The sequence below is a fragment of the Pteropus medius genome, unplaced genomic scaffold (assembly GCF_902729225.1).
Source record: "Pteropus medius unplaced genomic scaffold, Ma_sr-lr_union100, whole genome shotgun sequence".
In the NCBI taxonomy this organism is placed as follows: Eukaryota; Metazoa; Chordata; class Mammalia; order Chiroptera; family Pteropodidae; genus Pteropus; species Pteropus medius.
In genome coordinates this window covers 647,551-672,234 of record NW_024351546.1, presented here as the reverse complement: position 1 = coordinate 672,234, position 24,684 = coordinate 647,551, and the positions used below count along the sequence as shown (strand labels likewise).

Sequence of the window (24,684 nt, the reverse complement as noted above, 5' to 3'; positions counted from 1 at the left end):
GTTAGCTGTAGGTTTGTCATATATAGCCTTTATTATGTTAAGGTAAGTTCCCCATATACCCACTTTGTTGAGAGTTTTTATCACAAATAACTGTTGAATTTTGTCAAATGCTTTTTCTGCATCTCCTGAGATGATAATATGTTTTTATCCTTGGTTTTGTTGATGGATGTGGTGTATCACATTGATTTGTGGATACTGAACCATCCTTGCACCCCTGGGATAAAGCCCACTTAATCATGATGTATAATTTTTTTAATGTATTGCTGAATTCAGTTTGTTAATATTTTGTTGAGAATTTTTGCACCTTTAGCCAGACTTATCAAGAAAAAAGAGAGAGGACCCAAATAAATAAAATCAAAAATTCAAGAGGAGACATTACAACCAACACCACAGAAGTGAACAATTATATGCCAACAAATTGGATAGACTAGAAGAAATGGATAAATTTCTAGAAACATGCAACTTTCCAGGACTGAACAAGGAAGAAATAGAAAATCTAAACAGACTGACTACTAGCAATGAAATTAAATCAATAATAAAAATCAAAACTCCAAAAAAAAACAAAAGTTCAGGACTAGATAACTTCATAGGTGAATGCTATCTAACATTTAAAGAATTAATACCAAAAAATTGAAGAGACAAGGAATACTTCTAACTTCATTCTACAAAGCCAGCATACTCTGATACCAAAAGCAAAGACACTTGTAAAAAGAAAAGAAAGGGAAAAAAAGAAAATTACAGGTCTATTTCATTTATTTCTGCTCTAATCTTTATGGTTTTTTTTTTTTCTGCTAGCTTTAGGTTTAGGTTGCTAAACTTATTTTCTTTTTCTAATTACATAGCATACAGTTAGGGTATTGATTTGAAATCTTTCTTCTTTTATAATGTATACATTTACAGTTATAAATTTTTCTCTCAGCACTACTTTTGTTGTGATCCATAATTTTTCTTATGTTGTGTTTTTGTTTTTCTTTGACTAATGGTATTTTCTAGTTTCCATGTGATTTTTTTCTTTCTCCCATTGATTATTTAAGAATGTGTTATTTAATTTGCACATATTTGTGATTTTTTTTTCAATTTTCCTTCTGCTCTTGATTTCTAGTTTCATTCCTCTGTGGTCGAAAGATACTTTATAATATTTTAATGTTTTAAAACTCATTAAGACTTATTGTATGGCTAATAAATGGTTTACCCTGGAGAATGTCTCATGTGCACTTCAGAAGAATGTGAATTCTGCTCTTTTTGGGTGGAGTGCTCTGTATATGTGCAATTGGTTTGTAGTGCTTTTCAAGCCCTCTACTTCCTTATTTATCTTCTTTATGGTTCTATTTATTATTGAAAGTTGGGTATTTACATTTCTAACTATTATTGTAAAATGCATATTTCTCTCTTTAATTCTATCAATTTTTGCTTTATTTATTATGGGGCTGTGTTTTTAGGTACATATATGTTCATTTAAAGTTTATTTTGTAGCCACCTCAACTCTTTTTTGGTTGTTATTTGCATGGAATATCTTTTCCATTTTTGTACTTTCAACCTTTTAATGTAATTATGTTTAAAGCGAATCTCTTGTAGCGTATGGATCAATGCTGTTTTTTATTAATTCTTTCAATCTATGTTTTTAATAGGAAAGTTTAATCTATTTTCATTTAACCAGATTACTAATAAAGAAAGATTTACTTCTTCCACTTATCTATTTGGTTTTTGTGTGTCTTACATATTTTTTATCCTTCAATTTCTCCATTACTGCTTCTTCTTTTGGTAGTATACAACTTTGATTTCCTTCTTATTTCTTTTTAGTTATTTCTTAGTTATTACCTTAGAGATTATAATTAACATCTTAAAGCTATAATAATCTAGTTTCAATAACACCAACTTAGTTTCAATAATGTACAAACACGAATTCTAAACATCTCTGTCTTCCCCCTACCCCTTTATATTGTTATTGTCACAGGTTATATCTTTACACATTGTATACCCATTAATATAGAGATTAACTTATTGTTTTATGCATTTGCCTATTATATCACATAAGAAAAAGAGAGAACTTATATACTATACCAAAATTATAATACTACTAACTTTCATATTTACTTTAGTAACTACATAGTTACTTTTACAGTATTCTTTATTTTTTCTTATGGTTTTGAGTTACTCTTTAGTGTTCTTCATTTTAGCCTGAAAGACTTTCTTTAATATTTCTTGTATGGCAGATCTACAAGTAATGAACTCTCTCTGTTTTTTGTTTTTTGGTTTTGTTTTTACCCAGAAATGTCTTAATGTCTCCTCCATTAATTCTTGGCTGATTTTTTTTTTTCTTTCAGGACTTTTTATCCCTCTACCTTCTGGCCTTCATGTTATTTGAGGAGAAATCAGCTTTTAATCTTATTGAATTATTGTATGTGATGAGTCACTTCTTTCTTGATGTTTTCCCAATTTTTTCTTTGCATTTCAGTGAAGATGTATAAAGTGTCTCAGTGTGATTCTCTCTGAGTTTATCCTGCTAGGAAGTCATTGAGCTTCTTGAACATGTATATTCATATGTTTTCTCAGATTTGGGAATTTTTTAACCATTACTTCTTAAAATATTTTTTCTGCCACTCTCTAACTCTCTTCTCCTCTGGAGCTTTCAATAATGCGTATGTTGATATGTTTTATGGTATTCCTGCAGGTCCTTCAGGCTCTATTCATTTTTATTCATTCTTTTTTCTTTTGGTTCCTCATACTGGATAATTTTAAGTTCACTGGTTCTTTTTTCTGCCACCTTATTGAACATATTTCATTGAACATATTTAAGACAGCTGATTTAACATCTTTGACTAACAATTTCAATATCTGTTCTTCCTCAGGGATGATTTTTTTTCAAATTCCTCCATGAATGGGCTATACTTTCCAGTTTTTATATTTTTGAATTTTTTTTTGTTTAAAACTGGACATTTTTAATGTTATATTATGGGACTTCTGAAAATCTAATTCTTTCACTCCTGAGGATTTGCAAAATCTTGCTTTCTGAGGGCTAGAGCCATCTATTTGTGACTTTTCTAAACTTTTTTTTTTTTTACTACAAAATATGTATTTCTTGTTGCATGTAGTATTTGATGTTTCTCTTCTGTTATCTCTGTGGTCAGCCAGTGGCCTAACAAGGATTTTCTTAAATGTCTGACTCCCAAAAGAGAAGAAAAGTACTGCTTCTTTAAATCTCCTAGAAGCTGCTTCAGTCTGTGGGGGTTAAAACGATGACTGCCAGACTTTGCACTAGCTCCTCGGTGATCAAAAGCAGCATCAGCACTTAGAACACATAGTCCTGATTTACAAAGGACAAAGTCATTATTGCCCACCCTGGCTCCAGCAAGCTGCAACCAAGAATGTAGCCTGCTGCCTCCGCTACTTCCTGCCACAGAGAGAGGGATAAGAGATGGCAGCCAATACCTTACTGAAAGGCTGAAATTCACTGAAATATACTGATGTTTACCAGCCTCCTCATCATGCTCTCCCCTGGATACTGCAAATGTTCCACTAACTCTGGAGTTCCAAAGCATTTGATTTAGACAGTTCCTACCAGTTCAATAGTTATTTAGGTGGCGGGGGGCGGGCGGGGGGGTGGATTTTGGGAGCTTTCTACTCTGTCATCTTGTTTATAAATAAGCTTCTATTTCTCTTGGGTAAATACCTAAGAGTGAAATGGGAAGTATATGTTTAAATTTTAAGAAACTGCCAAACTGCTTTACAAAGTGGTGTGCAAAGTATCATTTTACAATCCCACCTGCAGTGTATGAAAGTTCAGTACTTTACATCTTTACCAGTAATTGGTATGGTCAGGCTTTTTAGTTTTAAATATTCTAATGAGTATGTAGCCATATCTTGTCGTTTTAATTTGCATTTCCCTAATGACTAACAATGTTGAGCATCTTTTCATATGCTCATTTGCCATCCATATTTCTTCTTTGATGAAACATCTGTTTGATCTTTTGACCATTTTTACTCAGATTGTTTCTTTTCTTAGTGTTGACTTTTGAGAATTCTTTATAGATTCTGAATAAAAGTTTTTTATCAGGTTCATAATTTGGAAATATTTCTCCCAATCTATGGCTTGTCTTTTCATTTTCAAACAGTATCTTTAGAAGGTTATTATTAATTTTCTATTAATTATTATTATTAATAGTTGGTTTATCTCATTTCTTATCACAAAATAGTAGTGGAGATATTATTATTCTCATTTTACAGGTGATGAAACTAAGACTCAGAGGAGTTAGTCCCTTGCCCAAAGTCACAAGTTATTAAGTGGTGGACCAGAACTCGAAACTAGGGCCTTCTGAGTCCATGGATTGGTAGCTTAACCCCAGTTCTAGACTAACACTCATACTTTGGGAGCTAGGATGAAGATCTCTTCTGGATAAATGTGTTTGGCACCACCACCTCTGTCAGTAGAACAATGTAGGGGTCTGCCAAGCCTCTTCCCATGCTCCCACTTTTCTATCTCCTTTCCTCCAGACTGGTGGAGGAAATGAAGGAGCTATGTGATGGACTGGAATTAGAAAATGAAGACATTTACATGGCAACCACCTTCATGGACTTTATCCAACTGTTAGTAAGAAAGCTGCGAGGGGACGACAGAAAAAGTGAATGCATCATCGACTATGTGAGTTCTGGGCCCCTCCATGTGAGCATGGCCCTGCAGACACCTAATGCATCCACATCTATGTATCAAAAATGACACATAGAGAAAAACATGAATGTACAGGAAGGCAGGATGCCCAAGAGCCCACCCTAGTGTCCCAAACTTTTCCTGGCAACTCTGGATAGCTTGAGGGCGCCAGGGCAGTAGGGCAAACTCAACTGAGGAAATTCCTGTCTAAGACTCAATATATGGGACAAGTTCTGAGTCCCAAGATATGAGACCAGGGTATTAGGAAGAGGCTTTTTTTCAGAGCACGTCTCTCCCTCTTTTTCCTTTGGTGGATTTTTCCAGCAGTGGCTGCATGTCTACTGTGTCTCCAGCCCCTGCCAGATAACCCTGCTGGGACTCTGGTTCCTTTGAGTAGCCTTAGCCCCTCGTTACGGTACCAACACCTCCTCCATTTGTCCTTATAATTTAGTGATGGCAGTGGCTTCCTGCTGTTGCTGATCTCTAGGTTGACTCATGGCTTCTCAGCTCTTCCATCACCTATATAACCAATTCTCTGCATTAGATTATTTTTGTTGAAATGCAAGAGAGAAAGGAATTGGAATGTTTTCCCAATAAGGAGAACAAATGTTCCTATACGATCAACTTGTATTATAGAAGGGTGATAAAGTAATTGCAACTCTGTTTTTTAAAGAAACTCTTTAAAAATATCCCCAGGTTATCTTGGTAGGCTACCAACTCCCAAGGAATTAGCTTTGGTAGTTTTATTGGCTGATAGTTTGAAACAAATGAAGAAAATATAGGTCATCAGGATAGACCTCAGGTTGGCCTTGTGTTTGTGGACAAATGACTGATGAATGGGGTTTCAGGATGGGAGTGGCATCCCAGAGTCTCTTGCATTCAGCATGGAGCTGCAGATCTACAAGAGAAGTGAGCGATGAGGCTTGTGTCATGTCTTACATGACAGCTTACAAGGGCCTGTCCACTTACTTCCCATGCATGGAAGCAAAGCAACCAGCCTGAGGTCACATAGCGGATAAGTAGTGGAACTGGGACTCCAACCCAGGTAGTCTGGCCTCAGAGTCTGTGCTCTTCATTTCTTCTTACCACTCAGCTCCTCAGACTGCCCACATAATAGCCTCCTTGTGTGTGTGTGTGTGTGTGTGTGCGCGCGTGCGCACGCGCACGTGCCAGTGGTTGTCTATCCATCTGTGTTTTCTTTGTCTCTACATGAGTTTGCACCAGTCACTGATGCCCATTTTCGAAGCATCCACATTATGTCTAAAGCCTGTGATACCTTCCTTCCCAGGTGGAAAAGGCAATAAACAAGCTGATCCTCCAGATGCCCCACCAGCTCTTCATTGGGGGAATGTTTGTGGATGCTGAGGATGCCAAAACCTATGGGACCATCAACCCAACAGATGGAAGTGTGAGTGCAGGCCCAGCACCCTCTTCTCTCCTTCACCCATGGCCTGTTCTCCTATCTACTCCCCCACCTCCCTCCATCTGGCCTCTAGGGGTCCTGGCCCAGGGGGCCTGTGCTTGGACACAAAAGGATTGAAATTAGTCTCCAATCCTCCCTACAAGAATGGCATAGAGGGAAACATGGTGAGAAGAGATTAGAGGGGAGGCAAGAGAAATCTAAAAGATCTTGAGCCTGCTTCAGAGGCTGGGAATAGAATTAAAACCACTCAAGGAAGAAAAGATCATTCTCTTCCACTCCACACTTCAACAATGATCCCAGTGTTGGCCTTCCTTTCTCAAATATTTGTACAGCCCAATATCAGGAAATTCTTTCTTGAATCCTGTTTGTCAGACTTTCTTGACTGTGACCCTCTTACATCATGACCCATACACACGTGCATTCTCACACACACACATATCTGGGACAACACTTACTCTTACAGGTATGTACTGATCATTTTCTGTCCTGTCGCATCTTATAGCATCGCTCCAATCTCTCAGAAAACAGCACACTCAAAATGGTTCATTTGATGGGAGTTTAAGGAAAGTGCTCCACAAAAGGATAGACAAGGTGTGGGGACGCAGACAATGTGCAGTGCCCTCAGGCAGGAACATCAGGAAATGTTATCACCTAAAGCCAGTTTGGGGACTTGGGAGAAAGGCTGTGTGGACAGGGCTACCCAGCATATGCTATTCGTGGTGACCAGCAAAGAAGAGTAGTCCTCAATCCTCTCACCTCCCTCTCCCACCTGCACCCAGGCCTGTGTTATAGTGCAGATAGGTACCCTCAAGGCATGCAACGAGGAGAGGGGACAGATCTAGTCATCTCCAATGTCTAGCCCATTCCACTTAACAAATAAAGCCTTTTCCTGGGACTCACTAAATTAATGGGTCTCTGCTCTTGGCCTGAAAATGCTAAGCTGACCCTCAGTTTTGTAGGTTCATCTTGAGTCTATTGCTCTATGTGAGTTCAGTAGGAAGGTAAAGAGAAGGTCCTTGGTATGTAGAAACACAAATAGACCTTTCCCAGGCCTCATTTTCTTCTCATTGGATCCTCCCAGTGCTCTTCCATTGGCAGACCATCCCCTCTGAGCCCATCCAGGTGACCAGGGGAGTGGGCAGGCAGTGTGTCTGTGTCCACAGAGCACAGGGAGGGCTTCATAGCTCTGCTCCACCACAGGTCATCTGCCAGGTGTCCCTGGCCCAGATCAGTGACGTTGACAAGGCAGTGGCTGCTGCTAAGGATGCCTTTGAGAATGGATTGTGGGGGAAGATCAGCGCACGGGACCGGGGCCGGCTCCTGTATAGGTGAGAGCCCCACACCCACCTGTCAGCCACCACCACCTTCAGCTCAAGATGCCTAGGTCTTATCAGGAGGAGTTGGGGTCCTAGACAGGTCACAGAGGCCTGAGGCTCAGAAAAGGTTACTCAGAGGAAGTGACTCGAGAGACAGGAGGGATCTTACCAGATACAAGTGGCCTTAGAGGAAAGATATCCTGATGGAGAGGACATGTGAGCAAAGATGTGGAGATATAAAAGTGAGGGAGAGCTTCGAATGGGAGCCACAAACTGGCAAAGCTAATAACTGGTCCTGGAAGGCCCAGAGAGGCACAGTGCTTATCTGGACTGACCTAGGCCCAAAGAAGGATTGGGGCCCATTCTCCATTCTCACATTTCCTTTTTTTTTCTTTCTTTTTTTTTTAAGTCAGGGCAAAAAGGGCCCTCTCTCCTTAGCTCCAATCAGAAGGACTTGGGATTGCTTCAGCTTATGACCACAAGGTGGGAGTGAGGCCTAGAAGAGGCGTGCTACTCTCCTAGAATCAGGTGGTCCCAGTGGAGACAGAGCAGTCACCCGCAAAGAAGTGAGAAAGGTGCTGAGCAGATGAACCGAGCAGTAGCCAACAGCCTGATGAGCCAGTTCCAGGAACCTGGCTTTGATACTCCAGGTTCTAGGAAAGCTCTCAGGTTTGGAGCCTGGTGATAATGCAATCCAAGCATGCTTGTCATCCAGCGGGAGAGCCCCCACCTTGGCCATGCAGTCGGAATACCTTTAGTTTCTATTGCAGAGGTCAGAGACACCAGGGAAACTCCCACAGAAAGGAAGCAGAGAGAGAGAGTCTGCATGGTTTGCAAAATGGAATAGAGATGGCAGGTTTTCAGACAGGTGAGAGTTTTAAAGATTGGGTATGCCCAGCCTGCCGTATCTTTAGTTTCAAGACTCCTTGGAGAACCCGTCAGTTTTAGGAAGCCATTGACCTAGAGCCTCTGGAGATCAGTCAGAGCTGTGAAATGTACATGTCCAGGCTGATGGTAGTGAGCCGCTGGCCCTGAAACAGAGACCCCTGTGGTAGATAGCGCTGGCCCAGAAGAAACCGTCCTTCCTTCGAGATGCTTTCCTACCATCTGGTGGCACATGTAATAACCCACTAACCACAGAGATAGTAAGGGAGTGGTGCCCTACACAGCTCTAAGTGGAGACCCAGACTGGGTGGACAGACATCTCAAGGCCTGAGAGCTCCTAGTGATGTGGTCCCTGCCCCAAGCAGCCTCCCAGTACCTACGGAGGCAGTGTGCCAATGGCTACCCCAAGAGGGGGCAGGATAGGATTTCTCAGAGAAATGGCCACAGAGCATCCCTGGTTCAACGAGGCAAGTAGGACCACCATGGACATTATGGAATATAGAATACATTACAGGAATGAAACATGAAATTGTGAGAGAAGCTGGAAAGACAGATCCAGAAGGAAGAGTTAGAGAAAGTCATTAGCCAGCTCTTCCAAACCCATGGGGGACAAGATAGAGCCTGTTTGGGAATCTGGGCAATAAGCCATACCTAGTTGCCAGAGTGGGACCCCAAAGACCCAGTGAAGGTATATAGGGGAAGCTGCCATCCTGTGCTCAGGTCCACTGCCAAGGGTCTGGTAGTAGCCTGGGCTGCTGTTGGTCAGAGGTTGGGTCTCTGGGAGGCAGAGGTGCAGAATCACCAAGTTGACAGTAGAACAACCCTGCATACCTCCAAACCAGTGTGCTCAAGTGACAGTTCCTTTAGTAAGTGTGTCCTAGGTATTGGATTTATGATTCATTCATTTCACATGTGGCATCGTCTAGGAATTTTAGGGGTTGGAGGGATTTGGGGATTATCCAGTAAAAAGTAATGTCCACGAGAGGCAGAAACTCACAACAGGCTTTACTGGGATTGTGGATGGGGAAGTCCCCAAAGCAGGAGACCCTTCAGAGACTCCGGACCCTCCAGGGGGTGTATCACTACTCAGAATTGGGAGGAGCAAGGGAACCCTCGAGCAACAGGGGAGATCAGAGAAGGGGCTGCCATGTCCAGGTGATGTTGCTCAGTAACACGATGGGAGTCTGGGTCAGAGGGCTCCAGAAGTCACGGCTATAACTGCACAACCCGTCTCAGCAGTGTTAACAGCAGTCAGTGAGGTTCTGCAGGGATGCAAAGTAGGCAGGCTGTAAATGGCTAAAATATACTGGTTTGGGCCATTTTAAAAATAATTGGATATATAAAAAATTGGCACCAGTGGGCTTTCGAGCTAACAGATCTCAGCCTACAGTGAAGACATAAATAACCTAAATGCTAGGCCAATACACAGATGCTATCTTTGGCTAATATGTAATATAGATTTATATCTTTGGCCTATCTGTCCTTGTAGTGGATGGAACCCTAGTCCTTGAAATGCCTCAACATAGTGTTTTCAATATTTGTTCTATAATTTTTCTCAAAAAGTGATTTAAACCTTTGATTTTCTTACCTAGAAAATGACTTCACTGTTTCTGAGGTGACAATGTGGCTCTGCCACTAATTTGTTGTTCTTGTTTAGTTCACAGTTTCATTCACCAACCTTTCATGTCATGCTGCCCATGTGTCCATTGGGGAACAGGAGACCATATGCTGTCCCTGCTCTCACATGAGAGGCAATAATACTGAAATACTCATCTATGTGAATATCAGTGACAGTTGGGTGAGGTTTGAAAAAAGGAAAGGATATTGTTCAGAACACTGCAGGGAGATGGGATTGCTTCGGAGTGGTAGGATTATGGTTGGCTTCCCAGAAGGTCTGAAAGAAGTGCAAAAGATTGAGAGGGGAAACTGGAGTACAGGAAGAGCATTCCAAGCCCATGTGTGCAACGCGGCTCCCACAGGTCCCAGGCAGGAGGCATGACTTACCTGAGCACCTGAAGGAGGCCAATGTAGGGAGGAGGAAGGCAGTAGGTGCCATGGCCCCAGGAGAAAATGAGCAGGGCCTTGGATCTGGTCATTCAGGCATAGGGCTGGAGCTGCATCCTGATTGTGGTGGGCAGCCACTGGGGAACTAGAGGTGTATGCAGGAGGACTGAAGCAGACTTGGGAGTATTAGGGCCTTGCTGCTGGCCATATGCAGAAAAGAGCAGAGTGGGAATGGATCAGCATGTTTGTCTCTGGGCTGAAGCTTCCCATGTGCAAGACTGAGGGCTGCTTTCGATCAGTGGTCTCCACCTTCCCCTGTCCACCCTGCCTCCTGAGTGCATGAAACCCTCACATCACGGAGGGGGTATTGTTCTAACTTTCAGGCTGCCCACAGCAGAGTCATGGGAGGACAATAGGATGATGGAGTGCTCAGACTCCAGGGGGGCTGTGTAGAGATGCCTTCCCTTGAATATCTCCTGTCATCCTTCCCTCTCCATCCCTGGAGATGTCAACCCCAGGAGCATCTTCCACTGGACTGGCTGGTGCTCAAAGCTGGGCAGGTTTCCCAAATGGTGGAAGCCGTCTAGAGACAGAGAGGGTGGCCTCTGGGATGGTGACCTCGTTACAGAGGCAGGCAGCCTCCTCTGCAGGATCATGTATGAGGGTTATTATAAAGTAGTTAATCCATCCATATTTCATGGAAGAAAGAAAGGGAGAGAGAGAGATGGAGAGAGGGACAGAGAGCATCAATCCCCACACTCACCACACCAAAGCAAACGTTACTGTTCCATCTCACAGGTGAGGAAACTGAGGTCAGCACATCTGAGTGTGCAGGACAGGGCCCACAACTCCTTGAAGAAGGACCTTAAAAAAGCAGGCCAGCCTGTACCAGGCCTGAGCCCATCTCCCTTTCTTCCCCCATGCCTTGGCCAGGTTGGCAGATCTCATGGAACAACATCAGGAGGAGCTGGCCACCATTGAGGCTCTGGATGCGGGTGCCATCTACACCCTGGCCCTGAAGACCCATGTGGGCATGTCCATCCAGACTTTCCGCTACTTTGCTGGCTGGTGCGACAAGATCCAGGTGGGGCCTGGGCTCTTGCTTACTTCGTGAGAGCTCAAAGAGGCAAGCCACGGCTGGCAGGAAACCAAGGGCAGCACATTACTCTGAATGCTGTATAACATGGCTGCAGGCCTCCGGTGTCTCCATCAGGTCTAGGCTCCATGTCTCATCTCCTCTCCATGAGGCTGAGGAGTGAGGGCAATGAGGAGGTGGGATGCCACAACTGAGTGCCTAAGACAACACCATTTATTAGCTCCCAGTTCTGTAGGTGAGAAGTCCGGGTGAGCTCCACTGGGTTCTATGCCAGGGCCTTTCAAGCTCAATATCAAGGTGTGGCCAAGCTGGACCTTATCTGGAAGGTCTGGGAGAGAACCTACTTCTGAGCCCATTCAGGTTTTGGCAAGTTCAGTTCCTGTGGTGGCAGGACTGAGGGCCTCGGTCCTTGCTGACTGCTGGCCAGGACTGCTCTCAGCTCCTGCAGACATCTCTCTGGAGAGATCTCTTCTCGACCCTCCATTCCCCCATCCCTCTGACTCTCTTCTGCCACTAACTGGAGAAAACTCTTTGCTTTTATGGGGCCCTGTGGTCATGCTAGACCTTATATTATATTACCATCCTAAGGTCAGCAATGCCATGCTACATCATCACAGGAGGGACAGCTAGCCATATACCAGGTCCCAGGGATCAGGGTGTCATCTTCGGGGCTATTATCAGAGGTTTGCCTGCTATAGGCAGTGATGGGTCACCCCTTCCCCAGAGAGACCCATGGCTATGAGGCTCACAGTGTCTAGGCTCTGAACTTCCTGTCCTTTCCAGAGGGCTATAGGCAATGAGAGAGGAAAGCTGCCCATCCCACCTGTATCTGAACTCAGATGTCCTTGTTATACATAATCTGGGAGGTTTGGGTCTCCTACCCAAATGGGTAGTGGAGGCATCAGGATGCAGATAAGATCCAGCTCTTTCCTAGGTCTCAAGGGCAGCCTGGCTGCCCAGAGGGAAGGGGTAAAGAACTGGAGCCTCTGCTGTTGACACTCCCCATGCTTCTTCCAGGGCTCCACCATCCCCATCAACCAGGCCAGACCTAACCGAAACTTGACCTTGACCAAGAAGGAGCCAGTTGGGTGAGTCACAGCACAGGGTGGAGAGAGGCCACACCCTAGGCATTGTTCACACAACATGCTGTGTGGAGCACTGATATCGTCCCATTTTATGTATTTATTGAATAACTATTTATTTGCCAACTGCTGTGTGTCAGACATTTCAGGGGTTGAAGATACAACAATGATCAAAACTGATGAAAATTCCTATTCTCAAGATAAAAACAGCTTCCACTTTCACAGTACCTTTTTTGTGCCAGGCACTATTTTAACGACTTTATAAATATAATTTTATGTAATCCCACAATAACCCTTATTAGGGTTATGGTGTAAAACAGAGTATGCATTAAAAATTTTTATCTGAAAAGAGTATAATGACCAATGTGCTTAAGAATGAAGGACTCCTACACAGTCTCAAGGAACAGAAAAACCAACAGAGAAACAATTGCTCAGTGAAAGGAGGAAGACAAGTGTCTGGTCGGCATAGACAAAACTAGCAACTAAGAAAATGATTTAAACCCAGCAGCAGGAGGCTCTGCCTCACTATCAGATGGCCCAAAGGCCCAGAGAGAGAAAAGGGCAGTGGGGAAGGAGAGGCGGGCACGGAGCTGGGTCCACCTCTATGAAAGACAACTTGGCAATGACCATTCAGTACCCACATGTCCTCACCTCCCCAAAGCACAACCGTGGTGACACACTGACACAGGCACACAAGAACAGCCCAAGAGTGCTGACAGCAGCCGTGCTGGGAACCTGACAGCACAGCCAATGCTGTGCTCTGTGCTGTCCCCGATAGGGAACGGCATTGTGTGGCTGTGCAGGCAGTGCAGCGGCGCTATAGGCACAACACAGAAACAGCTCCTGGAGAAACCACTGTTACATGAGGAAAGCAAGCTGAGGAATATGGCGTCTAAAAACGTCCCACACTGTCCTGTCCTGTGGTCTATCTTCACTAGGCATGTGCGTGGGTACACAGGGAACGGTCTGGCCAGGGGTGGCTTCAGGAGGGAGGAGAGTCACCTGGGATAGAGGCCCCACCTCGGTCAGCACCCTGTGGTCATTTCTACCTGCTCTATACCCCCAACAGAGTGAGGACACCGTGGTCCACCAGCAGAGACCTCACATCCCCGTGGATGGTGGTCAAAGGCCCTCAGCTTCATTGGGAATATTGGAGTGTTTCATAAAGAGAATGTGCTGAAATGTCACTTGGGTCAATAAAAATAAGTACAGATGGACAAATCAGGTCCTGAAGGACTGGCTTGCTGGTAAGGGAGGTTCCTGTTGCAAGAGTGGGCTGTGGAGGAGAGTGAGTCGTGGATACAGGAAAATTTCTCCTTTAGGCCACAGGGTGGGGTGAGGCTAAGCAGAGGTGACATGGACTTCAGGACAGGGGTTCCCCAAGCCAGGCCAGGCCAGGCTGCTTAAGCTATGGGGGAGAAGAGAATTGTCTACCTGGTGCTGAGAAAAAGCAAAGGGCAGCTCTTTCTGAAGTTCAGAAAATATTAGAAAATTTATGAGTCCATCTCACTGCTTCTCTCAGCGTCCTCCAATGGCTCCCAGTGTACGTGAAATGAAATTAAACTCCTGACTTTGGCTGAATGCTTGATGGGTCCTGGTGCCCCTGATCCCACCCTCTCACTGCCTTTAGCCATGCTGGCCTCCTCATGGACCCTGGGCCCTCTACACCCATGCTACTCTCTGAGTATTCGCACTGACCTTGTCTCCAACCCCTTAGCTGCTGGTCATCCCGGTGTCAGCTGTTACCTCCTCTTCAACAGCAGTGCACCAAGTTGGCCTACTCTCTAGTCTGTAGTCTCGTTTTATTCTCTGTGTGATGCATGCCATCTAAACTGATGCTGCTATACTCCCAGGGCATACACAGAACATTCCAAAAATGTCTGCAGAAGGAAAAGGGAGTGGCTTCAACCAATGTTCACCAACTAACTTCCCTGACCAGTGCCCCAGTGACCCCTGGAGTGAGGCCAGAGCCACCTCACCCCTCCCCCAGCTGCACACCGGCCCAACCTCTCCTGGGACCAGTGTGCACTCTTTACTGAGTGCCATCATTCAGGCACACTTGACAAAAGCTTTGGGCAGGTAGGAGTCACCCCATTGCAGAACCCAGACAAGTGGAGCACAACAAGGCAGTAGCTGGAGGGGGAGCCAAAGCCATGAGGTTTCCCAATAAGAAAGACCATCAGGAATAGACTAGGCACAGGGTTTAATGAAAGAGCGTTCTCACGGCAGCTTGGCCAGGGATGTACTCATTCTGTCCCTGTGTCCCATGCCCCTGCTGGCTTTGACCTCATGCCAGGTCTGCTCTACAGACCCCCAGTTCCAGGGGCTGCAGCCTTTCCCCTATATTGGCAAGTGTAGGAGTTTGTTCAGGCTGCAATAACAACTGGGAGGCTCAAATAACACATTTGTTGTCTTAGCATTCTGGGGATAGAAGTCCTAGATCAAGGTATCTTCTAAGGCCATAAGGAAGAATCTGCTCCAGGCCTCTCCCCTAGCTTCTGGTGGTTCTCTGGCAATCTTTGGCATTGCGTGACTCTGTCTTCATGTTCATACATGGCATTCTCTTCATAAGGAGAGCAGTCATATTGGGTTAGGCACCCACCCTACCTCAATAAGACCTGATCTTAACTAATTTTATCTGCCATGACTTTATTTCCAAATAGGATTACATCTGAGGTTCTGGAATTAGGACTTCAGAATATGAATTTGCGGGGGCGGGCACAATTCAGCCTATGGCAGTGGGACTTACTTCTCTGAAGTCTTTTCTTCTTTAGAGCCCCCCACAACCCAGCCCCCTCTCTCCCTGGCGACCTCACCACTTCCCTGGGACCACTCACTCTGGTCCCTCTACCTGTCTTATCCCTTTGAGTCTGCTCGGTGTACATGGCATGGGGAAGTGACTTTCCTAACTCCCCGATGTGACCCAGGATGGCGTGAAGATTCCCCAAGCTGGCTTCTGCGCCCTCCCGGACCCCACCTCATTCCCACTCTGCCTGCCTGTGCGTCTGTGGCTCCTCACTGCTTGTCCTGCCCTTTCAGCCTTTGTACACACTCTCCCACTACCCAGGCTAAACAGTTACCTTTTAGAAAGCATTCTCTGTCAGCGATGATGGTCATGAAGAGGATGATGGTGATTATGAAAACAACAGTCAAGTAATCAGTGTGGCGCTCTTGCATGTACTAGCTCCTCTAATTGTCTGAGAGGTGCTGTTATCACCTCACTTTACAGTGGACAGAGGAAGGCAAAGCCACATGCCTGCTGGGACCACAGGTGTCATCATTAGGTCCCCTGGGACTGTAGGGCAGCCTCTCCTCCATGGAGACACTGCCTAGACAGAAGCTTTCTTCTGGATACCATTTCTTAATGCAAAGCAGGCAAATCTTATCAGACCTCCCAGGCTGACTCCATGCTTCTCCTCTCCACAGGTCTGAGCCCTGTCCTCACACCCATAAGGACCCTCTCCCACATCTTCCTGGCCCACTCATCCCTACCCCACATCTCCCCAGCCTGCTATGTGACCCCAGGCCCTCTCCCAGGCCATGCCAGCTGCCAGGTTCTTACCCATGCCTTCCTGCTGTCACTTCCCCTGTTGTCTTATGCCAAACCCTACCAAACTGTGTCCCTACACTGGTCTCATAGCTCCCATCAGAAAACTGTCCAGTGTCCCATGCCATCATGCCCTTCCTGGAAGAGGGGTTCCTGCCAAACTGGATGCACTGCCCTGTCAGGGCCTAGAAAGACAAGCAGGAACTGCCTTTAGCAGGACGTTTGGTGCCATACCTGGAAACCTGGCTCTGGAATGGATAGCAGGCTTGGGAGAGAGAAAAAAAGCTGGTAGGTCCACTGTGGGTACCCAGGCTGAGTAGAGAGATGAAGGCCTGCTTCTTTTGTATGGCAGGGTCTGTGGCATTGTCATCCCCTGGAACTATCCCCTGATGATGCTCTCCTGGAAGACAGCTGCCTGCCTGGCTGCTGGGAACACAGTGGTGATCAAGCCTGCCCAGGTGGGTTTGAGCAGGACCTGTGGGCTATAGAGGGTATGGAGAAGCACTCTGTAAAGGAAGAGGCAGGTGGCCCATGATCCCTTCACTCACATGAGTCCTGGTTTCTCCTCAAGAGAGGAAAGGTACTGCCGAAGAGGGCTAGGCTGCTGTGCACCTGCTCACAGCGGGCAGAGGTAGCATGCAGTAGGGCCAGAGACATTCATAAGCAGGCTTTGTGTTCTTTCTTAGCTGAGTCAGGATAACTGTATTTGTGTTTCTAGCTGCCTGGTGAGCAGAGTTAGGGATTTCTCCACAGATGCCAACACTCCAGACAGATTTTGGGGAAAGGAAACTCTTCTTGGTGCCTCTGGCCCAAGTCCTGAGCTCTGAGACAGCCTGCAATGGTCTGTTTAAAGCTGGTGCCATGGTCTCCTATTTGGCTTCAGAGATCAAAGTCCTAGAGGGAAGTGGAGTGAGCAGTGAGATCTGAGCATCTGCCACCCTAACCCCTCACAGAGGGGGAATAGAAGTGGGACATCAGGCTTGCTCATGCAGGCCAGGAGGGCATGAGCAGGGTCCCCCAGGGGTGAGGACACCCCCTCTCCCATGAGCCTGAACTTCTTCATCTGTGCATTGACAATAACAGCTCCTCCCTAGCCTGCCTCCAGGGAAGTTAGGAACTGAAGATGAGATGCTGTAGCATGTGGCTCTGACAGTGCCCAGGAGGCTTCCCACTCCCCAGTTTCTTTGGGGCAATTTCGCCCTGAAGCTATTAACAAACACAGTAATAAAAAAAGAAAAACTAACAATTATGATAGACTAGAGTTATAGTGCCTAGAGTTAGGAGTTCCTTGAACATTTTAACATACATAACAAATTAATAGTAATTTACATATATTTGCTTATTTAAGCATCATAACGATCCCCTGAGATGACCCTTAACCTCCCTTTTTTCATGGGGCGGCGGGGGTGGGGGGGCGGGGGGAGGCGGTGGTTACTGACAGGTCAAGGCAATTGTCCCTCCACCAGCCCATTGCCCTTAGGAACACCCAGACCTTACTCTCAGGGCCAGGGCTCCATAGATTTGGCCCCTTAGCCTGAGGCCTGGCCTGGCAGTGGGTGAGGCACAACCTTACCTTGTCGAGGAAAGTTACCTGGGCCAGGAATTTATTCCTTCTTCCTCCAGAAGAGGCCAGTTGCTAGCTGGTTAAGGGCAGGGTATGGCCTCCAGCAGTGGGACTGGATCCTGAAGCATTACCATCACAGCTAGAACCTAGAGTACTAGGCCCTCCCTGGGCTGAGATGCTGCCAGAGTCTGATATGGACAGCTAAGGCAGCACCACAACCAGAGGAGGAGGTTAGTTTTTCTAAGAGAGCAGGGAATAAATGTGCCTTGCAGCCTTCTGAGTATGAGGCCCTACTGTGCAGTCCTTAGACTGCATTCCCCGAGGGCTCAGTATAAACAGCGAAGAAGGAATGAATGTGCAGGAAGGGGCCCAGGCCTGGCTGAGGGGCTGGGACTCTGCCAGGAAAAGGTGCTAGAAAGGTACCTGAGGTTAGCTGGCCCTTTTATTCTTGGCTCCCAGTTGGAGCTGTGGGGGCAGTTGGCTGGCTTGGTGGTATCCTCTACAGTGAGGCATGAAGATGGCTTCCCTGAGGTCTTCCTGCCTTGGCTGCCCCTCCCTGCTTGCTACCTAGGCTGCTGAGGGAAGATGGCAGAACTCCACTTCCCAATCTCTTCCAACCCAGTCTTCTTTCTTGCCTCCTTAGGTGACCCCACTTACAGCTTTGAAGTTTGCAGAGTTGACATTGAAGGCCGGCATTCCTAAGGGTGTGATTAACATCCTTCCAGGATCTGGTAAGGGTTATGGACAGGAACATGGGCATCTGGGGAAGCCAGGGCTGTAGGCAGCCAGAGGTGTACTTGGTCAGAACAGGGCCTACTGCAAGATGTGCCCTGGAAAGTGGAGCAAGCCAATGCAGAGCCAGTGGGATGGCAGCCTGATGGTGGCAGAGGAGGTCATTCTATGGTTTCTGATGAGAAGTCAACTGTTAATTTTATATATGATGAGTCATTTTTCTTTTGCTGCTTTCATATTTTTCTCTTTACCTTTCAACATTTTTATTATGATTATCTGGATGTGTATCTCTACATTTATTTTACATAGAATTCATTAAGTTTCATGGATATATAGATTAATGCTTTTCATCAAATTTGGGAAGTTTTCAGCTATTATTTGTTTTAATATTTTTTTCTGCTTCTTTTCTTTCTCCTCTCCTTCTGATACTCCCATTATAAATATGTTGCTGTGTATAATGGTATTCTGCTTTTCTCTGAGGCTCTCTTTATTTATTTATTTATTTTTATTTATTTATTTATTTTCATTCTTTTTTCTCTCCCTTCTTTAGATTGCATTATCTCTATCCTTAAGTTCATATACTTCTAGTTTTATTATGTTATAATCAGATAATATCACCTGTGTATTAACTTGCTGGGGCTACCATAACAAAATACCACAAACTAAGTGACTTAATAATAGAAATTCAGTCTCACAGTCTTGGAGACTAGAAATCTGAGATTAAGGTGTTGGCGGGACTATGATCCTTCTAAATTCTCTGGGGAAAAATCCTTCCCTTGCCTTTTGCTAGCTTATAGAAGCATCACCTTGATGTCTACCTTGATCTTTACATGGCATTTTTTCCTGTGTAGTATCATACAGAATAGTTTCAGTGCCCTAAAAACTCTCTGTGTGTCACTTAGTCATTTCTCCCTTCCCCCTTCCCTAACTCCTGGCAACCACTGATCTTCTCACTGTCTCCAAGTTTTGCCTTTTCCAGAATATGATATAGTTGGAATCATACAATATGTAGCCTTTTCAGACTGGCCTCTTTCACTTAGTAATAGGCATTTAAGTTTCTCCCTTTTTTTTTTTTTTTTTTTTTTGTGGCTTGATAGCTCATTTCTTATTAGTGCTAAATAATATTTCATTGTCTAGATGTACCACAGTTTATTTATCCATTCACATACCGAAGGTCATCTTGGTTGCTTCTGAATTTTGGCAATTACAAATAAAACTGCTAAAAACATCTGTATACAAGGTTTTATGTAGACACAACTTTTCAGCTCATTTGGTTAAATACTAAGGTGCGTGGTTGCTGAACTGTATGTTGAGTGTCTTGGTTTTGTAAAAAACTGCCAAACTTTATTCCACAGTGGTTATTCTATTTTGCATTCTCACCAACAATAAATGAGAGTTCTTTTTGTTCCACACTCTTGTTAGTATTTACTATCATCAGTGTTTTGGATTTTAGCCATTCTCATACATGTGTAGTGGTACCTAATTGTTTTAATTTGCATTTCCCTGATGGCATATGGTGTGGAGATCTTTTCATATGTTTATTTGCCAACTATATATATTCCTTTTTTTATTTTTATTTTATTAGTTTCAAGTATATACAGTACATTGGTTAGACATAGTTTATACAATGATCCCCCTAATTGCTCTTTCTTTCTTCTGGCTCTCCACCTAGCTGTTACATTAATGCTAACTGCATTCCCTATGCCATGCTCCCCCTCCCCATGATCATCTATCAACTACTGATTTCTACTTCTTTAACCCTTCACCTCATTCTCTCGGCCCTCCAACTCCCCTCCTCTCTGGCCATCCCCAGATTGTCCTCTATATTTGTGAGTCTGTTTTTGATCATCATTTTGTTCTTTTTGTTCCTTAGATTCCGCATGTAAGTAAAATCATATGGTATTTATCTTTCTCTGTCTGACTTATTGCACTCAGCATAATAACCTCTAGGTCTATCCATGTTGTCACAAATGGTAGGATTTTGTTTTCTTTAATAGCTGAGTAATACTCCATTGTATATATAAATCATAACTTCTTTATTCAGTTGTCTGTTGATGGGCATTTAGGTTGCATCCATATCTTGGCTATTGTAAATTGTGCTGCCATAAACATTAGGGTGCATAGGTCTTTATGAATTATTGTGTTGGTTTTCTTTGGATAAATACCCAGAAGTGCAATTGTTGGGTCCAAAGGTATATCCATTTTTAATTTTTTGAGAAACCTCCAGATTGTTTTCCATAGTGGTTGTGCCAATTTGCAAACCCACGAACAATGTATGAGAGTTCCCTTTTCTCCACATCCCCACTAACACTTATTCTTTGATTTATTGATGACAGGTGTGAGACGATAGCTAATTATGGTTTTAATTTGCATTTCTCTAAAGATTAGTGACCTTGAGCATCTTTTCATATGTCTATTGGCCATCTGTATTTCCTCTTTGGAGAAATATCTGTTCAGGTCTTCTGCCCATTTTCTAATTGGATTGTTTGTTTTTGTTGTTGAGTTATATGAGTTCTTCATATATTTTGAATATTAACCTCTTATCAGATGTATCATAAGTGAATATCTTCTCCTATTCAGCCAATTGTCTTTTTGTTCTGTTGATGGTTCCTTTTGCTGTACAAAAAGTTTTTAATTTGATGTAGTCCCATTTGTTTACTTTTTTCCTTTGTTTCCCTTGCCTGAGGAGATATATCCAAAAAGAAATTACTGTTAGCAATATCAGAGAGTTTACTATCTATGTTTTCTTCTAGAAGTTTTATGGTTTTGGGTCTTACAGCCGTATATATTCTTAAATGAGGTGTCTTTTGCCCATTTTTTAATTGGGTACTTGATTTTCTTATTGTTGAGTTTTTTTGTTTTTTGTTTTTTGTTTTTTTTACTTTTTTTAGGTGAAGCAACCCTTGGTTGACCTCACACGTTGTAAGGACCTTGTCAGCTTACAATCCCTTATTTTTTATTTTTTATACCTACAGCACCTGGTCTTCCTAGGTGGTCTCCCATCCAAATACTAACCAGGCCTGACCCTGATCAAATGGAATCAGGCTTGTTCAGGGTGGCATGGCCATAGACTTATTGCTGAGTTCTAAGGGTTCTTTCTGTATTTTGAATACCAGTCCTTTATCAGATGTGTCTTTTCAAATATTTTCTTCCCAAAACAAAGATTTTTTTCTTTTTTAACTGAGATTGGTGGAATGGACTTAGTATCAAAATTACTGGTAGAGCTTTAAATATATATAAAGAGAGGATGCAAGTGTTTCACTCCAAATCTTCCAAACTGGAACCTTCATGGGTGCATCTTGGCACACACAGTTTTACAAGCTCAGAGGCAGGGGAGCAGTGAAGAAGGAGGAACCGGGTGGGTGAAGGAGCCCAGGACTGAGCAATTGATGAGTTGGGGAACGGATGTGCCAAGAACAACTCTCAGGTTCTTGGCTTAAATAACTGGCTACAAGGAGAGGTTAATTATTGAAATAGACAACCCAAAGGAGGAGCAGGTCTGGGGAAAGATTAAGAGTTCTGTTTCACATATATTGAATTTGAGAGGGTGTGAGATATCCAAGTGCAGGTGCTGAGCAGGCAGAGGAGTGATAAATGGATCTGTATCTCAGGGGAGCTTGACTTGGAGATATATATTGAGATGATGACATGCCTAAGATGGCATTTGAAGAGGTGAGTCAGGGTGTGAATTGAAAAATGCACAAGAGGACTCAGCTGAAATGGTGTGACTCAAGAAGAACAGAAGAGGTCCCGGGATGGAGCCAGAGGCACTGGGTATTTTAAGGTTGGGTAGAAGAAGAGCAAAGGGGGTGGGAAAAGAGCAATCAGAGAAGTAGGAGGCAAATTAGAAGAACAGAGAGTCCGAAGCCAAAAGGGGAAAGACACTTAAGCAGTGAGAGATTACTTTGAGTTTTGGGAGAGATGACCATGAAGCTTCATTGAAAAGGAGATTATAGGAGTGAAAAAGAATTAGCCACACTAGGGGGCCAAATGTGTGCAGGGCTTGCAGTGAAGTGAGAAGGCCATGAAGTAAAGGTTGGGTCGGGTACAAGCATTCCAAAAAAGTGAAGCAGCGAATGCTTGTGCTCTGCATGACTGGGTCCTTCGCACCTGGGCCCTCCATGACTGGGGCCTTCCTCTTCAGGCTGCATCCCCAAGGAAGGATAGTTGGAGTCTGTGATGCTTGGGGACCACCACCCCCATAGCCAGTCCAGGAAATCCTTGGGTCTCTGCTGGAGACCCTGGAAGAGCTGGATGTCTGGGTGCCTGCGTCCTTTGTGTCTGCCTTGATAGGTTGAAAGCCACATGCAGACTTTACTAGTTTGCTTGAGCTATCATAACAAAGTACCACAGAGTCAGGGGTGGAGAGACTTAAACAACAGACATTTGTTTCTCACAGTTCTAAAGGCCATAAGTCCAAGCTCAAAGTGTGTTTCCTTCTGATGCCTCTCTCCCAGCTTCCAGATGGCCATCTTCTCCCTGTGTCCTCACAGAACCTTTCCTCTACATGTGTCTGTCTAATATGCTCAACTTATAAGGACAACAATCAGATTAGATTAGAGATAATGACATCAATTGGATTGGATAATGTTTTCGTTTTACCTTAATTACCTCTTTAAAAATCCCGTCTCCAAATACAGTCACATCTGAGGTACTGGAGGTCAGGGCTTCAACATATGTGTTCAACAGTGGGACAAAGGTGTAACGGCCGCCGTAATGAGAAGGTATCCTAAGACTGGAAGACGAAGGAGGCAACTCCATAGAATATAACAGAATTTATTATAGGGTAATTTATTTACAGGAAGATTGGATCAGAGTGGAAGACACAATCTAGCAATTCTGTGCATATTATCCTCCACTCTCAGACCCCTGTTACAGTTCTTTTTTTATAGTATAACTTGGATACTAATGACTGACAGGACAAAGGGACAAAGAATGCAGTAGCACCAGGGTGGTCTTGTGATAGATGATTGTTTATCATTGATACTATTACTAGTTTGATATTTATCTTGATTGTCATTCTCTTCTGCTCTCACTAACAAAAATGTCTATGGCTACATTTTAGGGAACACAGATAATCACCAACTAGCAAGCTTTGATATATTTACTAAGTACAATGAGGTTTGTCAAAGATCATAGCATGAAACAAAAATTAAATGAAATCAAGGATGCAGAGATAGAGTGGGTTCGGTTCACATCTACATCTTTACAAGGTGGATTTTGAGGGGATACAATTCTGCCCTTAACAGGGAGCAAGGCCCAGTGAGCCCCAGGAGCTGAGGGTACTAAGCAAGCAGAACACAGCCCAGAGCTCTGGCCTCAGGGTGGACATGTGAGGGGTAACGGGGCTCATGCTTCCCCACTCCAGCACTGAGGCCACCCTCACTCCCCTATCTACTCCCCTCCACAGGTTCATTGATCGGTCAGAGACTCTCAGACCATCCCGATGTGCGGAAAATTGGGTTCACAGGCTCTACAGAGGTGGGAAAGCACATCATGAAAAGGTAGGTGGTTAGGGTGTATGAGAGAGGCCACTGTTGCCAAAGAAGCTGTGGCTCTTGTCACAGTGTCTGGACATAGACAGTGCTGTGTGTGAGCTCAATTCTTCTTCTCAAGCCTCTGTGTGTGCGGCAGTTCCTGGAGGCTGGATTAATGCAGGTTCTGATTCCAAGCCCTTGGTAAGGCCAGAGGTGGCTGCCCTGTGGAGCTCACTTGGACCAGTGAGGTGCTGGAGCCACGTGTGGCTGTTGACCTCTTGGAATAGAGCTGCTCTGTATTGAGACATGCTGTGAGTGTAAAATACACACCAGATATTCAAACCTAGCACACAAAGTAAAGTATTTCATTAATAATTTTTATATTGATTACAAATTGAAATGAGAATATTTTTTTATTTATTGGGTTAAATTAAATATAATAAAATTAATTTCACCAGTTTCTCTTTAGTTGTTTTTCTTTTTTTTTTTTTTTTTGTTTTTGTTTTTTTTAATGTGCCTACTAAAAATCAGCCATTACATATGTGGCTAGTATTAAAGCCTTCATTCTATTCTAGTGGACGACACTGGTTTAGGACATCCTTTAATCTCTTGTTCCTTGGAGTTTGGACTCAACCCAACTGAGGTTATGTTCCACACTCTGTCATTAATTTACAATATGATCTTGGTCAAGCCCTGACATTTCCAGGCCTTAGTTTCCCACCAGTTCAACAAAGGTAATTTCCAGGTTTAGTGATTCTGGTCTGCATAGCTGATAAGCTTAGGGAGGTAGACAAGGTCTGATCCCAGAGCAGCAGCTCATAGCCCGGGCTGCCCCAAAACAACCACTGGATACCTAAACCCCACCTGAATTTTTGGAGTGGGTTTTAGGTATCAACTCTTTGAGTGATGGGTG

At 44.1% G+C, this 24,684-nt stretch overlaps 1 protein-coding gene across 2 annotated transcripts in view; it reads left to right on the top strand.

Moving 5' to 3' along the window:
• Window positions 1-24,684, top strand: part of ALDH1L1 (aldehyde dehydrogenase 1 family member L1) — a 72,175-nt gene that overhangs the window by 35,492 nt on the left and 11,999 nt on the right. For both annotated transcript variants that reach the window (XM_039843585.1, XM_039843586.1), the window contains exons 10-17: window positions 4,492-4,639; window positions 5,934-6,053; window positions 7,269-7,396; window positions 11,207-11,357; window positions 12,387-12,457; window positions 16,351-16,456; window positions 18,206-18,293; window positions 23,705-23,798. In XM_039843585.1, coding sequence (XP_039699519.1) covers window positions 4,492-4,639; window positions 5,934-6,053; window positions 7,269-7,396; window positions 11,207-11,357; window positions 12,387-12,457; window positions 16,351-16,456; window positions 18,206-18,293; window positions 23,705-23,798 — 906 coding nt within the window. The remainder of the gene's footprint in view (window positions 1-4,491; window positions 4,640-5,933; window positions 6,054-7,268; window positions 7,397-11,206; window positions 11,358-12,386; window positions 12,458-16,350; window positions 16,457-18,205; window positions 18,294-23,704; window positions 23,799-24,684) is intronic.